Below are 14,916 nucleotides of genomic sequence, written 5' to 3'. Positions count from 1 at the left end.
ACACTTGTGTAGTCCATAGCACGGCAGGTTTGTCCGTGCTCCCAAGTCCACCAGTTCGGTCCCCGATGCCAGGCTCATCCATAGAACAAAAAGGGATTAAGTGTGCTATTTTCTAGCCTTTGGGAGTAAAAAGCAGGGGGGTGAGGGCCACTATCTTAATCTCCCCAGTGTGGTCAGCCTCTATAACTGCTGGGAAAACAAAAAGCCCCATCCATGTGACAGAAGAACGTCCTAATAAGAGGGCGCTACGCCTGTCCCCAAGGAGGCCCGTTACTCCTGCTGGAATGAGAGTCACGCTGCTATCAGTCAGCACCCCTGACTGGGCGGTGGCCAAATCCACTCCTGCGCTGCCGGCGGTGGCTGGTCTGAGAAAGCTGCCCGGGAAGTGGCCGACGGATTCGGGGCTGTATTTGTTGCCATAGCGCTTTTCACACAGAATCACACAGAATTGTAGGGGTTGGAAGGGACCGCCAGAGATCACCAAGTCCAACCCCCCTGCCAAAGCAGGTTCCCTACACCAGGTCGCACAAGTAGGCGTCCAGGCCTCCCCAGATGCAAGACTACACTTGCTTTTGTTAAACCTCATGCGGTTTCTTTCTGCCCAGCTCTCCAGCCTGTCCAGGTCTCGCTGAATGGCAGCACAGCCTTCAGGCGTGTCAGCCAATCCTCCCGACTTCGTATCATCAGCTTGTTGAGGGTGGCCACATGGAAGGCCTCATCAACCTCCTCCTCCTGATCAGGGGGCCTGTAGTACACACCCACAGCAGTGTCACCCATACCAGGTTTGGTATGATTTGATTCTCACCCACAAGCTCTCCACTGCCACACCACTCTCCCCCAGATGGAGTTCAATACATTCTAGCTGCTCTCTCACATAAAGAGCAACTCCACCACTCCGCCTCGCCAGCCGATCTTTCCAAAAAAGCACACGGCCCTCCATGACAACATTCCAGTCATGCGATCTGCCGGGAAATGGGAAGAAGAGCCCATGAAATGTGAAGGAAAGAAGAAGGCCCATGAAATGTGGAAAAAGGGTCTGACCACTTTGGAAGAATATAGAAATGTTGTTAGGGCCTGCAGGGATGCGACGAGGAGGGCTAAAGCCCGCCTGGAATTGAATCTGGCAAAGGTGGTAAAGGATAATAAAAAAGGCTTTTTGAAGTATGTTAACAGTAAAAGGAAGACTAGGGAGAATGTGGCTCCCCTGATTAGTGACGGAGGTGTTCTGGTAACGGGGGATGCTGAGAAGGCGGAGATACTGAATGCCTTCTTTGCTTCTGTCTTCAGTGAAAAAGCTCCCCCTCGGGAATCCGAGACCCTGGAGGTTAGTGAAAGGGTCTGGGTAATGGAAGACTTCCCTTTAGTCAGGGAAGAGGTGGTCCGAGAGCACCTGGGCAACACCAATGTTCACAAATCCATGGGACCCGATAGGATGCATCCACGGGTGCTGAGGGAACTGGCAGAGGTGATTGCTGAATCGCTCTCTGTCATCTTTGAGAGGTCTTGGGGAATGGGGGAGGTGCCTGAGGACTGGAGGATAGCCAGTGTCACTCCGGTCTTCAAGAAGGGCAAGAAGGAAGATCCAGGCAATTACAGGCCAGTCAGCCTCACCTCTGTCCCTGGAAAGGTGATGGAGCAGCTTGTGCTGGATGCCACCTCCAGACAGCTGGAAGAAAAGGAGGTTATCAGGAGTGGTCACCATGGGTTCACCAGGGCGAGGCCGTGCTTGACCAACCTGGTAGCCTTCTATGATGTTGTCACTGTCTGGGTGGATGGGGGGAGAGCAGTGGATGTAGTCTACCTTGATTTCAGCAAGGCATTTGATATTGTCACCCACGGCATCCTTATAACAAAGCTGAGGCAGTGTGGGATAGATGAGTGGACCGTGAGGTGGGTTGAGAACTGGCTGACTGGCAGAGCGCAGAGGGTTGTTGTTGGCGGTGCAGAGGCTCGTTGGAGGCCTGTAACCAGCGGTGTTCCCCAGGGGTCGGTGCTGGGTCCGGTCTTGTTCAACATCTTCATCGATGACCTTGTCGAGGGGAGAGTGGCCACAATCAGCAAGTTTGCTGAGGATACAGAGTTGGGAGGATTGGCTGGCATGCCTGAAGGCTGTGCTGCCATTCAGCGAGACCTGGACAGGCTGGAGAGCTGGGCAGAAAGAAACCGCATGAGGTTTAACAAAAGCAAGTGTAGAGTCTTGCATCTGGGGAGGAATAATCGCATGCACCGGTACAGGTTGGGGGATGACCTGCTGGAGAGGAGCTCTGCAGAGAGGGACCTGGGTCCTGGTGGATGACAGGTTGGCTGTGAGCCAGCAGTGTGCCCCTGTGGCCAGGAGGGCCAGTGGCATTCTGGGGTGCGTTAAAAAGAGCGTGGCCAGCAGGTCGAGGGAGGTGATCCTCCCCCTCTACTCTGCCCTGGTAAGGCCTCATCTGGAGTACTGTGTCCAGTTCTGGGCTCCCCAGTACAAAAAAGACAGGGATCTCTTGGAGAGAGTCCAGCGGAGGGCCGCAAAGATGGTGAAGGGCCTGGAGCATTTCCCCTATGAAGAAAGAAAGGCTAAGTGAACTGGGTCTGTTTAGCCTTGAGGAAAGAAGACTGAGAGGGGACTTGGTCCAGGTCTATAAATATCTAAGGTGTGAAGGGCAGAGTGACGAGGCCGGATAGTTTTCAGCAGTGCATGGAGACAGGACAAGGGGAGATGGACAGAAACTGCAGCATAGGAAGTTCCGCACAAATGTGCTCAAGAACTTCTTTACGGTGAGGGTGACGGAGTGCTGGAACAGGCTGCCCAGGGGGGTCGTGGAGTCTCCTTCTCTGGAGATATTCAAGACCCGCCTGGACGCCTACTTGTGCGACCTGGTGTAGGGAGCCTGCTTTGGCAGGGGGGTTGGACTCAGTGATCTCTGGAGGTCCCTTCCAACCCCTACGATTCTGTGATGCTCTGATGCTGTGATGCTGTGATCGCAGGGCCGTGCAGCAACAGGGAGTTTAGATCGGCATTCTCTCGCCCAGTGTAGCCCCCTCCTGCACCGGGGACAGGGTCGAGCTGGAACACCACAAGCATTTTTATTTACTTGCTTAGGCTTTTTACAGTCCCTTTGTACATGACCGGGTTCCCCACAATTGTAACACTTCATTCTTTGAGCTGTCTCTGCATCGAGTCGGGCTGCCAGCGCGTCTGCTACCAAGGCCATTTTATGACTTTCCGTGCCTACAACTTGACAGGCTTTAATCATGTCAGTAACGGATGGATCAGCATCCTTTAAGGACTGTAAAACCTTTCGACAGCCCGCATTTGCGTTTTCTACTGCTGATTGCTCAAGCTAAGCATCCCGAGCGGCTTGATTTTCTACTTGTCCCTCTAGCGTATTTTGTAAGGAAGTGGTCAAGAAATTGAATGTAGGGCTCGGCAGCCCCCTACTTAACTGATGTAAATGAAGCATTAGGCGAATTACAATCAGGTATGCAACGGATAGCACGCAGCACCAAAGCGTTAACTTGTCCAAGGCACTGCCTATCCATCTGTGCCTGGGCCTGAGGCGTTGCCCGGTCCCCCTCTCCCATGAGTTCCTCCATGCCAACGTGATTTAACTTATTCCAATTATTCATAGCCTGGACGGCAGCCTGTTCTCGGCATTCAGCCATAATCACAGTGTATTGCATGGGAAACAGGATCATTCGGAACAAAATTTTCCAGTCGTGAGGGGTCATAACATAACTGTCTCCAATTGCAACCAAAAGATGATACGTAAAGGCGGACTGAATTCCATAATCTCTCACTGACTTCCTTAGCTCCTTTACTGCCTCATAAGGCAGGGATTCCAACTGGGGGGGCTGCTTTGCGCGATGCAATGCAGGAAAGGCTCGCAACGTACCAGCGTCACCCCCTAATGTCGCTTCTTTTCTGCACTGCTCTAAAGCACCGTAGTCCGCTGTAGAAAAATTTTTCTTTCCCGCGCCCTTCAAATTATCATCAGGAGGGAAAACGTCCCCTTCGTCTTCCGGATCTACCGGACGAGGATCAGGCGACGTACGCGGGGCGGAGGGCGGCAGCGTCACGGCGAGCGTCGGGGGCGGAGCGGAGCGGAGCGGAGGGCGGCAGCGCGGGGGCGGGTCGCGATTTCTCTTCTCCCCGGCCGGGAGCGGGGTCGGAGCCGCGGCTCGGGTCCGGGCAGGGGCTGCTTTCCGCACCGAGGGGCAGCGGCGGGGGTGGCAGGGAGAGCGACGGGGAGCAGTCGGAAGACATTCTTCCTCGTCGAATTTGCTGAAGCCCTTTCGTTATGTGGCGCCAAACAGGGACAAGTTTAGCAGCCGTTCTGTCTGTAGTCATAAAAGCCTCCCGGACTCCTGTGCCAATTCTGTCCCAAAGCTCTCCGTGAAGAGAGAACCCAGTTCTCGGAAATTCGGGGACGTCCGGCTCATCCCTTTAAGAAAGGTAGCTAACGCTGAAGCAGCTCAAGGCTGATTCTGAAGCTTGAACCTAATGCTTCAGGAGTTAGTTGTTGCTCCTGCGGTAGCGAGCTCCTCATAGTTGGCGACTGCTCACCTTCTGTCCTGCAGAGCGCTGCGGACGCGCGCCAAACAATCTCTCCGCAGTTCAGTCGGGCGGCGCTGCCGGGCCGGGCTCGCTCAGCCTCGGCTTCGTTTGCTCCACGCGGTGGGCGCCATTTGCAGCGTCTGCTGCACGGACTCTGCAGTGAACGATCCAAGCCGTTTCCTGCAAGTTCTCACATCGCTTACATGCCTTCACCAGTTTTCTTTCTCTAGCTGTCCCATCCGGCCCTACAACTTTCCCAGCCGCATTTACATGTCAACAGAGCATTCTACAAACACTCGTCAACCGTTCACGTGGGCGCTTATCCGATTGGAGCCGTGAGCTGTTCCTTTTCTTCTAGACCTGGAGCAATGTGAATGGGACCTGGAGAGTTTTTCCTTTCTCTAACACTAACCTTACTAATACTTCACTTTCTCCGCTTAGGGCAGTCTCCTTAGGTCAAAGAGAAATAGGGTGTGCTAATGCCTGCTGTTTTTACTAGCAGAAAGGCTAGGAGTTTCAAGAAGGAAATAAATTCCTTAAATGAGGATCCGATAAGTGCAGCAGAACAGTTAGATCAGTTTCTGGGGCCTAATTTCTACTCATGGACGGAAATGATGTTTATCATTGATACGTTGTTTACTGGAGAAGAAGGAGGTGGGCAGCTATGCAAGTGTGGGAAAGGAATACAGAGGGAAGGTTGGGCCCTGGAGGGGGGCAGAGAGAGGAAGGATCCTGAGGATAAATTGTACTGATTATCGTCACTGTCTTTGAGATTGTTCGGTGTTCATGTTGTGAAAGTGGCTGTTATGGAACAAGGGGTGTCTGAACTGATACCAAGAAGACCCCCTGGGTATTTTGGCTCACTGGAGAAACATTGCTGGTGAGCCAGGGGGAATGTTGAGCAAGAAACCAGGAACATAAATGGAGTAATGGGACCAGTTTTATAACTCAGTACCCTAATCAAGAGACAAAGTGCTGGGTGTTCGTGGAAGTTGAAGAACTGCATTGTTTGATTTGTGGATTTTGAAGGGAGCGGGTGAAACTGTCTTGATGGTATATGGAAGTGCAATTGTTCGTGGTATATAGAAGCGCAGTTGTTAGCGGTACATGGAACTGAAATTGAGGGTACAAATAGTGGAACTGTGGAAAAACAAACAAAGAACAAGAAGAAAAAAAACTGGGAACCCTGTGGCCAGGGTGGGGCAAAAGGCTTTGTGACATCACAGAGCGGGACACGACATCAGTCTTTAAGTCACATTGGCAGCCTCCCCCAGCACACTCATTTGGGACAGCCGCTGGTGGTTCACTGCTGGAGCTCTGCTCTGGGTGACAGCCGCTTTTGTGTTGAGATTCATCTTTGGGAGAGAACAGGATGAAACTCAGCCGGACTCTCTTCCTGACCCTAGCTCTCTCCCTGTCCCCACTTGCTGGATTCAGCTCCAGCTGTTGCAGCTATTTTGCTTGGATTTGTAATGGGGACAAAGAGCCAGACCTTCCTCAGCAGCAGGAGCATCCTGTGGAGACCAGGACCTCCAGCCGGCCCTGCTGGTTTGGCTTAGCCACCTGCCGTGTAACAATGGGGAGTGGGCACCAAAAGACGGCATCCCAGGAGCAGCAGCTGCGCATTAATGCCCAGCGCCATGCCTCCAACTGGCCCCACCAGCTAGGCCATTCTGAACGCCCCAGATGGATCCGGTACAGGGTCAGCAAGGTTGTCACTCCAAAGGACCCAAATCAGCAGTCCCTGGGCCCCAAGCAGAAAGTCCTGAGCTTGCACGATACCCTGGGCCACGTCTGGGACAACCTTGAGCAGAGGGGGCTAACCTGGATCCTCACAGATGTCTTGAAGCACATCTGCATCCTGAGCCTGCTGAGCATTGCCCATGGCCTCTGGAGGAGAGTAAGACAACTATGGGGACAGGTGAGCTACTGAGATGCGTCGTGCAGGGAGGGTACCGCGGGTGGGGAGCAGGCAACCACAGAGGCCTTGTCTGTGAAGTCTTCCAAGGCAAGCAGACTCCCAGAGGTCCACTAGCTCTCCCCAGGGACTTACCCAGCCGTGGGGCTGACACCCAATTGGAAACCCCTGTGCTACACCGGGCCTGCCTGAGGTGGTGGGAGCCCCATGCTTCGGGCAGTCCTGCGAGGCAGGAAAAGCTGCACAGGAATCGGAGCCACGCAGGGGAATGCTCTGCAAAATGAGTCTGCATCCTTTTCACTGTGCCCATGCTCCGTCACTTCTAGGAAACGGGACCAAGAGCCTCAGCCTCCAGCAGAACAGAGCACCAGGGAAACGAGGACATCGATGTTTCTGACCTGCTCCGCCACATGGAGGCTAACATAGACTCAATGGAGAGGCACCTGAGGACCCTCTTCCAGTCCCACCAGGAAGCGTGCAGGAGCATGCAGAAGAGGCAGGCAGTGCAAGATACAGGGAACAGGAATAATCCCTCTGCAGACACCACATCCAGCACTGGCTAGGGCGTTCAATCTATGGATAAATCATCTCTTTCTAAATAAACATATAATTCATATCTCATCACGGTCATACGCTTATGAACCAAGTGGCTCGAGTTGGAGCTGAATTTTGTGAGCAGGAATAAATCAGAGGCTACATACCATCCTGCATTTACAAGCACCAGCTCTGGAATACCGCTGAAGGCTCAGAGCATAGATAACATCTCATCTCTGAATGTGCAATCTGGTACCCACTAGGCCTAATAACTGTCAGCCATTTACTAAGCATGGTAATAATGGTTTGTCTTTTGACACTTGTGTAGTCCATAGCACGGCAGGTTTGTCCGTGCTCCCAAGTCCACCAGTTCGGTCCCCGATGCCAGGCTCATCCATAGAACAAAAAGGGATTAAGTGTGCTATTTTCTAGCCTTTGGGAGTAAAAAGCAGGGGGGTGAGGGCCACTATCTTAATCTCCCCAGTGTGGTCAGCCTCTATAACTGCTGGGAAAACAAAAAGCCCCATCCATGTGACAGAAGAACGTCCTAATAAGAGGGCGCTACGCCTGTCCCCAAGGAGGCCCGTTACTCCTGCTGGAATGAGAGTCACGCTGCTATCAGTCAGCACCCCTGACTGGGCGGTGGCCAAATCCACTCCTGCGCTGCCGGCGGTGGCTGGTCTGAGAAAGCTGCCCGGGAAGTGGCCGACGGATTCGGGGCTGTATTTGTTGCCATAGCGCTTTTCACACAGAATCACACAGAATTGTAGGGGTTGGAAGGGACCGCCAGAGATCACCAAGTCCAACCCCCCTGCCAAAGCAGGTTCCCTACACCAGGTCGCACAAGTAGGCGTCCAGGCCTCCCCAGATGCAAGACTACACTTGCTTTTGTTAAACCTCATGCGGTTTCTTTCTGCCCAGCTCTCCAGCCTGTCCAGGTCTCGCTGAATGGCAGCACAGCCTTCAGGCGTGTCAGCCAATCCTCCCGACTTCGTATCATCAGCTTGTTGAGGGTGGCCACATGGAAGGCCTCATCAACCTCCTCCTCCTGATCAGGGGGCCTGTAGTACACACCCACAGCAGTGTCACCCATACCAGGTTTGGTATGATTTGATTCTCACCCACAAGCTCTCCACTGCCACACCACTCTCCCCCAGATGGAGTTCAATACATTCTAGCTGCTCTCTCACATAAAGAGCAACTCCACCACTCCGCCTCGCCAGCCGATCTTTCCAAAAAAGCACACGGCCCTCCATGACAACATTCCAGTCATGCGATCTGCCGGGAAATGGGAAGAAGAGCCCATGAAATGTGAAGGAAAGAAGAAGGCCCATGAAATGTGGAAAAAGGGTCTGACCACTTTGGAAGAATATAGAAATGTTGTTAGGGCCTGCAGGGATGCGACGAGGAGGGCTAAAGCCCGCCTGGAATTGAATCTGGCAAAGGTGGTAAAGGATAATAAAAAAGGCTTTTTGAAGTATGTTAACAGTAAAAGGAAGACTAGGGAGAATGTGGCTCCCCTGATTAGTGACGGAGGTGTTCTGGTAACGGGGGATGCTGAGAAGGCGGAGATACTGAATGCCTTCTTTGCTTCTGTCTTCAGTGAAAAAGCTCCCCCTCGGGAATCCGAGACCCTGGAGGTTAGTGAAAGGGTCTGGGTAATGGAAGACTTCCCTTTAGTCAGGGAAGAGGTGGTCCGAGAGCACCTGGGCAACACCAATGTTCACAAATCCATGGGACCCGATAGGATGCATCCACGGGTGCTGAGGGAACTGGCAGAGGTGATTGCTGAATCGCTCTCTGTCATCTTTGAGAGGTCTTGGGGAATGGGGGAGGTGCCTGAGGACTGGAGGATAGCCAGTGTCACTCCGGTCTTCAAGAAGGGCAAGAAGGAAGATCCAGGCAATTACAGGCCAGTCAGCCTCACCTCTGTCCCTGGAAAGGTGATGGAGCAGCTTGTGCTGGATGCCACCTCCAGACAGCTGGAAGAAAAGGAGGTTATCAGGAGTGGTCACCATGGGTTCACCAGGGCGAGGCCGTGCTTGACCAACCTGGTAGCCTTCTATGATGTTGTCACTGTCTGGGTGGATGGGGGGAGAGCAGTGGATGTAGTCTACCTTGATTTCAGCAAGGCATTTGATATTGTCACCCACGGCATCCTTATAACAAAGCTGAGGCAGTGTGGGATAGATGAGTGGACCGTGAGGTGGGTTGAGAACTGGCTGACTGGCAGAGCGCAGAGGGTTGTTGTTGGCGGTGCAGAGGCTCGTTGGAGGCCTGTAACCAGCGGTGTTCCCCAGGGGTCGGTGCTGGGTCCGGTCTTGTTCAACATCTTCATCGATGACCTTGTCGAGGGGAGAGTGGCCACAATCAGCAAGTTTGCTGAGGATACAGAGTTGGGAGGATTGGCTGGCATGCCTGAAGGCTGTGCTGCCATTCAGCGAGACCTGGACAGGCTGGAGAGCTGGGCAGAAAGAAACCGCATGAGGTTTAACAAAAGCAAGTGTAGAGTCTTGCATCTGGGGAGGAATAATCGCATGCACCGGTACAGGTTGGGGGATGACCTGCTGGAGAGGAGCTCTGCAGAGAGGGACCTGGGTCCTGGTGGATGACAGGTTGGCTGTGAGCCAGCAGTGTGCCCCTGTGGCCAGGAGGGCCAGTGGCATTCTGGGGTGCGTTAAAAAGAGCGTGGCCAGCAGGTCGAGGGAGGTGATCCTCCCCCTCTACTCTGCCCTGGTAAGGCCTCATCTGGAGTACTGTGTCCAGTTCTGGGCTCCCCAGTACAAAAAAGACAGGGATCTCTTGGAGAGAGTCCAGCGGAGGGCCGCAAAGATGGTGAAGGGCCTGGAGCATTTCCCCTATGAAGAAAGAAAGGCTAAGTGAACTGGGTCTGTTTAGCCTTGAGGAAAGAAGACTGAGAGGGGACTTGGTCCAGGTCTATAAATATCTAAGGTGTGAAGGGCAGAGTGACGAGGCCGGATAGTTTTCAGCAGTGCATGGAGACAGGACAAGGGGAGATGGACAGAAACTGCAGCATAGGAAGTTCCGCACAAATGTGCTCAAGAACTTCTTTACGGTGAGGGTGACGGAGTGCTGGAACAGGCTGCCCAGGGGGGTCGTGGAGTCTCCTTCTCTGGAGATATTCGAGACCCGCCTGGACGCCTACTTGTGCGACCTGGTGTAGGGAGCCTGCTTTGGCAGGGGGGTTGGACTCAGTGATCTCTGGAGGTCCCTTCCAACCCCTACGATTCTGTGATGCTCTGATGCTGTGATGCTGTGATCGCAGGGCCGTGCAGCAACAGGGAGTTTAGATCGGCATTCTCTCGCCCAGTGTAGCCCCCTCCTGCACCGGGGACAGGGTCGAGCTGGAACACCACAAGCATTTTTATTTACTTGCTTAGGCTTTTTACAGTCCCTTTGTACATGACCGGGTTCCCCACAATTGTAACACTTCATTCTTTGAGCTGTCTCTGCATCGAGTCGGGCTGCCAGCGCGTCTGCTACCAAGGCCATTTTATGACTTTCCGTGCCTACAACTTGACAGGCTTTAATCATGTCAGTAACGGATGGATCAGCATCCTTTAAGGACTGTAAAACCTTTCGACAGCCCGCATTTGCGTTTTCTACTGCTGATTGCTCAAGCTAAGCATCCCGAGCGGCTTGATTTTCTACTTGTCCCTCTAGCGTATTTTGTAAGGAAGTGGTCAAGAAATTGAATGTAGGGCTCGGCAGCCCCCTACTTAACTGATGTAAATGAAGCATTAGGCGAATTACAATCAGGTATGCAACGGATAGCACGCAGCACCAAAGCGTTAACTTGTCCAAGGCACTGCCTATCCATCTGTGCCTGGGCCTGAGGCGTTGCCCGGTCCCCCTCTCCCATGAGTTCCTCCATGCCAACGTGATTTAACTTATTCCAATTATTCATAGCCTGGACGGCAGCCTGTTCTCGGCATTCAGCCATAATCACAGTGTATTGCATGGGAAACAGGATCATTCGGAACAAAATTTTCCAGTCGTGAGGGGTCATAACATAACTGTCTCCAATTGCAACCAAAAGATGATACGTAAAGGCGGACTGAATTCCATAATCTCTCACTGACTTCCTTAGCTCCTTTACTGCCTCATAAGGCAGGGATTCCAACTGGGGGGGCTGCTTTGCGCGATGCAATGCAGGAAAGGCTCGCAACGTACCAGCGTCACCCCCTAATGTCGCTTCTTTTCTGCACTGCTCTAAAGCACCGTAGTCCGCTGTAGAAAAATTTTTCTTTCCCGCGCCCTTCAAATTATCATCAGGAGGGAAAACGTCCCCTTCGTCTTCCGGATCTACCGGACGAGGATCAGGCGACGTACGCGGGGCGGAGGGCGGCAGCGTCACGGCGAGCGTCGGGGGCGGAGCGGAGCGGAGCGGAGGGCGGCAGCGCGGGGGCGGGTCGCGATTTCTCTTCTCCCCGGCCGGGAGCGGGGTCGGAGCCGCGGCTCGGGTCCGGGCAGGGGCTGCTTTCCGCACCGAGGGGCAGCGGCGGGGGTGGCAGGGAGAGCGACGGGGAGCAGTCGGAAGACATTCTTCCTCGTCGAATTTGCTGAAGCCCTTTCGTTATGTGGCGCCAAACAGGGACAAGTTTAGCAGCCGTTCTGTCTGTAGTCATAAAAGCCTCCCGGACTCCTGTGCCAATTCTGTCCCAAAGCTCTCCGTGAAGAGAGAACCCAGTTCTCGGAAATTCGGGGACGTCCGGCTCATCCCTTTAAGAAAGGTAGCTAACGCTGAAGCAGCTCAAGGCTGATTCTGAAGCTTGAACCTAATGCTTCAGGAGTTAGTTGTTGCTCCTGCGGTAGCGAGCTCCTCATAGTTGGCGACTGCTCACCTTCTGTCCTGCAGAGCGCTGCGGACGCGCGCCAAACAATCTCTCCGCAGTTCAGTCGGGCGGCGCTGCCGGGCCGGGCTCGCTCAGCCTCGGCTTCGTTTGCTCCACGCGGTGGGCGCCATTTGCAGCGTCTGCTGCACGGACTCTGCAGTGAACGATCCAAGCCGTTTCCTGCAAGTTCTCACATCGCTTACATGCCTTCACCAGTTTTCTTTCTCTAGCTGTCCCATCCGGCCCTACAACTTTCCCAGCCGCATTTACATGTCAACAGAGCATTCTACAAACACTCGTCAACCGTTCACGTGGGCGCTTATCCGATTGGAGCCGTGAGCTGTTCCTTTTCTTCTAGACCTGGAGCAATGTGAATGGGACCTGGAGAGTTTTTCCTTTCTCTAACACTAACCTTACTAATACTTCACTTTCTCCGCTTAGGGCAGTCTCCTTAGGTCAAAGAGAAATAGGGTGTGCTAATGCCTGCTGTTTTTACTAGCAGAAAGGCTAGGAGTTTCAAGAAGGAAATAAATTCCTTAAATGAGGATCCGATAAGTGCAGCAGAACAGTTAGATCAGTTTCTGGGGCCTAATTTCTACTCATGGACGGAAATGATGTTTATCATTGATACGTTGTTTACTGGAGAAGAAGGAGGTGGGCAGCTATGCAAGTGTGGGAAAGGAATACAGAGGGAAGGTTGGGCCCTGGAGGGGGGCAGAGAGAGGAAGGATCCTGAGGATAAATTGTACTGATTATCGTCACTGTCTTTGAGATTGTTCGGTGTTCATGTTGTGAAAGTGGCTGTTATGGAACAAGGGGTGTCTGAACTGATACCAAGAAGACCCCCTGGGTATTTTGGCTCACTGGAGAAACATTGCTGGTGAGCCAGGGGGAATGTTGAGCAAGAAACCAGGAACATAAATGGAGTAATGGGACCAGTTTTATAACTCAGTACCCTAATCAAGAGACAAAGTGCTGGGTGTTCGTGGAAGTTGAAGAACTGCATTGTTTGATTTGTGGATTTTGAAGGGAGCGGGTGAAACTGTCTTGATGGTATATGGAAGTGCAATTGTTCGTGGTATATAGAAGCGCAGTTGTTAGCGGTACATGGAACTGAAATTGAGGGTACAAATAGTGGAACTGTGGAAAAACAAACAAAGAACAAGAAGAAAAAAAACTGGGAACCCTGTGGCCAGGGTGGGGCAAAAGGCTTTGTGACATCACAGAGCGGGACACGACATCAGTCTTTAAGTCACATTGGCAGCCTCCCCCAGCACACTCATTTGGGACAGCCGCTGGTGGTTCACTGCTGGAGCTCTGCTCTGGGTGACAGCCGCTTTTGTGTTGAGATTCATCTTTGGGAGAGAACAGGATGAAACTCAGCCGGACTCTCTTCCTGACCCTAGCTCTCTCCCTGTCCCCACTTGCTGGATTCAGCTCCAGCTGTTGCAGCTATTTTGCTTGGATTTGTAATGGGGACAAAGAGCCAGACCTTCCTCAGCAGCAGGAGCATCCTGTGGAGACCAGGACCTCCAGCCGGCCCTGCTGGTTTGGCTTAGCCACCTGCCGTGTAACAATGGGGAGTGGGCACCAAAAGACGGCATCCCAGGAGCAGCAGCTGCGCATTAATGCCCAGCGCCATGCCTCCAACTGGCCCCACCAGCTAGGCCATTCTGAACGCCCCAGATGGATCCGGTACAGGGTCAGCAAGGTTGTCACTCCAAAGGACCCAAATCAGCAGTCCCTGGGCCCCAAGCAGAAAGTCCTGAGCTTGCACGATACCCTGGGCCACGTCTGGGACAACCTTGAGCAGAGGGGGCTAACCTGGATCCTCACAGATGTCTTGAAGCACATCTGCATCCTGAGCCTGCTGAGCATTGCCCATGGCCTCTGGAGGAGAGTAAGACAACTATGGGGACAGGTGAGCTACTGAGATGCGTCGTGCAGGGAGGGTACCGCGGGTGGGGAGCAGGCAACCACAGAGGCCTTGTCTGTGAAGTCTTCCAAGGCAAGCAGACTCCCAGAGGTCCACTAGCTCTCCCCAGGGACTTACCCAGCCGTGGGGCTGACACCCAATTGGAAACCCCTGTGCTACACCGGGCCTGCCTGAGGTGGTGGGAGCCCCATGCTTCGGGCAGTCCTGCGAGGCAGGAAAAGCTGCACAGGAATCGGAGCCACGCAGGGGAATGCTCTGCAAAATGAGTCTGCATCCTTTTCACTGTGCCCATGCTCCGTCACTTCTAGGAAACGGGACCAAGAGCCTCAGCCTCCAGCAGAACAGAGCACCAGGGAAACGAGGACATCGATGTTTCTGACCTGCTCCGCCACATGGAGGCTAACATAGACTCAATGGAGAGGCACCTGAGGACCCTCTTCCAGTCCCACCAGGAAGCGTGCAGGAGCATGCAGAAGAGGCAGGCAGTGCAAGATACAGGGAACAGGAATAATCCCTCTGCAGACACCACATCCAGCACTGGCTAGGGCGTTCAATCTATGGATAAATCATCTCTTTCTAAATAAACATATAATTCATATCTCATCACGGTCATACGCTTATGAACCAAGTGGCTCGAGTTGGAGCTGAATTTTGTGAGCAGGAATAAATCAGAGGCTACATACCATCCTGCATTTACAAGCACCAGCTCTGGAATACCGCTGAAGGCTCAGAGCATAGATAACATCTCATCTCTGAATGTGCAATCTGGTACCCACTAGGCCTAATAACTGTCAGCCATTTACTAAGCATGGTAATAATGGTTTGTCTTTTGACACTTGTGTAGTCCATAGCACGGCAGGTTTGTCCGTGCTCCCAAGTCCACCAGTTCGGTCCCCGATGCCAGGCTCATCCATAGAACAAAAAGGGATTAAGTGTGCTATTTTCTAGCCTTTGGGAGTAAAAAGCAGGGGGGTGAGGGCCACTATCTTAATCTCCCCAGTGTGGTCAGCCTCTATAACTGCTGGGAAAACAAAAAGCCCCATCCATGTGACAGAAGAACGTCCTAATAAGAGGGCGCTACGCCTGTCCCCAAGGAGGCCCGTTACTCCTGCTGGAATGAGAGTCACGCTGC

At 53.0% G+C, this 14,916-nt stretch overlaps 2 protein-coding genes across 2 annotated transcripts; both read left to right on the top strand.

Moving 5' to 3' along the window:
* Window positions 1-2,940: 2,940 nt before the first annotated feature.
* Window positions 2,941-7,080, top strand: LOC149919621 (uncharacterized). The gene is made up of 2 exons (XM_090143636.1): window positions 2,941-6,461; window positions 6,785-7,080. The coding sequence occupies exons 1-2, from the start codon at window positions 5,913-5,915 to the stop codon at window positions 7,019-7,021; spliced, it is 786 nt and encodes a 261-aa protein (XP_089999762.1). The 5' UTR covers window positions 2,941-5,912; the 3' UTR covers window positions 7,022-7,080.
* Window positions 7,081-10,245: 3,165 nt separating this feature from the next.
* On the top strand, window positions 10,246-14,388 carry LOC149919620 (uncharacterized). The gene is made up of 2 exons (XM_090143628.1): window positions 10,246-13,769; window positions 14,093-14,388. The coding sequence occupies exons 1-2, from the start codon at window positions 13,221-13,223 to the stop codon at window positions 14,327-14,329; spliced, it is 786 nt and encodes a 261-aa protein (XP_089999754.1). The 5' UTR covers window positions 10,246-13,220; the 3' UTR covers window positions 14,330-14,388.
* The last annotated feature ends 528 nt before the right edge of the window (window positions 14,389-14,916 follow it).

This window comes from Phasianus colchicus, chromosome 1 (genome assembly GCF_987193195.1).
Source record: "Phasianus colchicus chromosome 1, bPhaCol1.hap1.1, whole genome shotgun sequence".
Taxonomy (NCBI): Eukaryota; Metazoa; Chordata; class Aves; order Galliformes; family Phasianidae; genus Phasianus; species Phasianus colchicus.
The sequence above is the reverse complement of the archived record's forward strand: the minus strand, read 5'-3'. Positions and strand labels throughout refer to the sequence as shown.

Coding starts and splice junctions, on each gene's coding strand:
- LOC149919621 (XM_090143636.1), top strand. CDS start 5,913: ATGAAACTCAGCCGGACTCTCTTCCTGACCCTAGCTCTCTCCCTGTCC. Junction 6,462..6,784: donor TAAGACAACTATGGGGACAG/GTGAGCTACTGA, acceptor CGTCACTTCTAG/GAAACGGGACCAAGAGCCTC.
- LOC149919620 (XM_090143628.1), top strand. CDS start 13,221: ATGAAACTCAGCCGGACTCTCTTCCTGACCCTAGCTCTCTCCCTGTCC. Junction 13,770..14,092: donor TAAGACAACTATGGGGACAG/GTGAGCTACTGA, acceptor CGTCACTTCTAG/GAAACGGGACCAAGAGCCTC.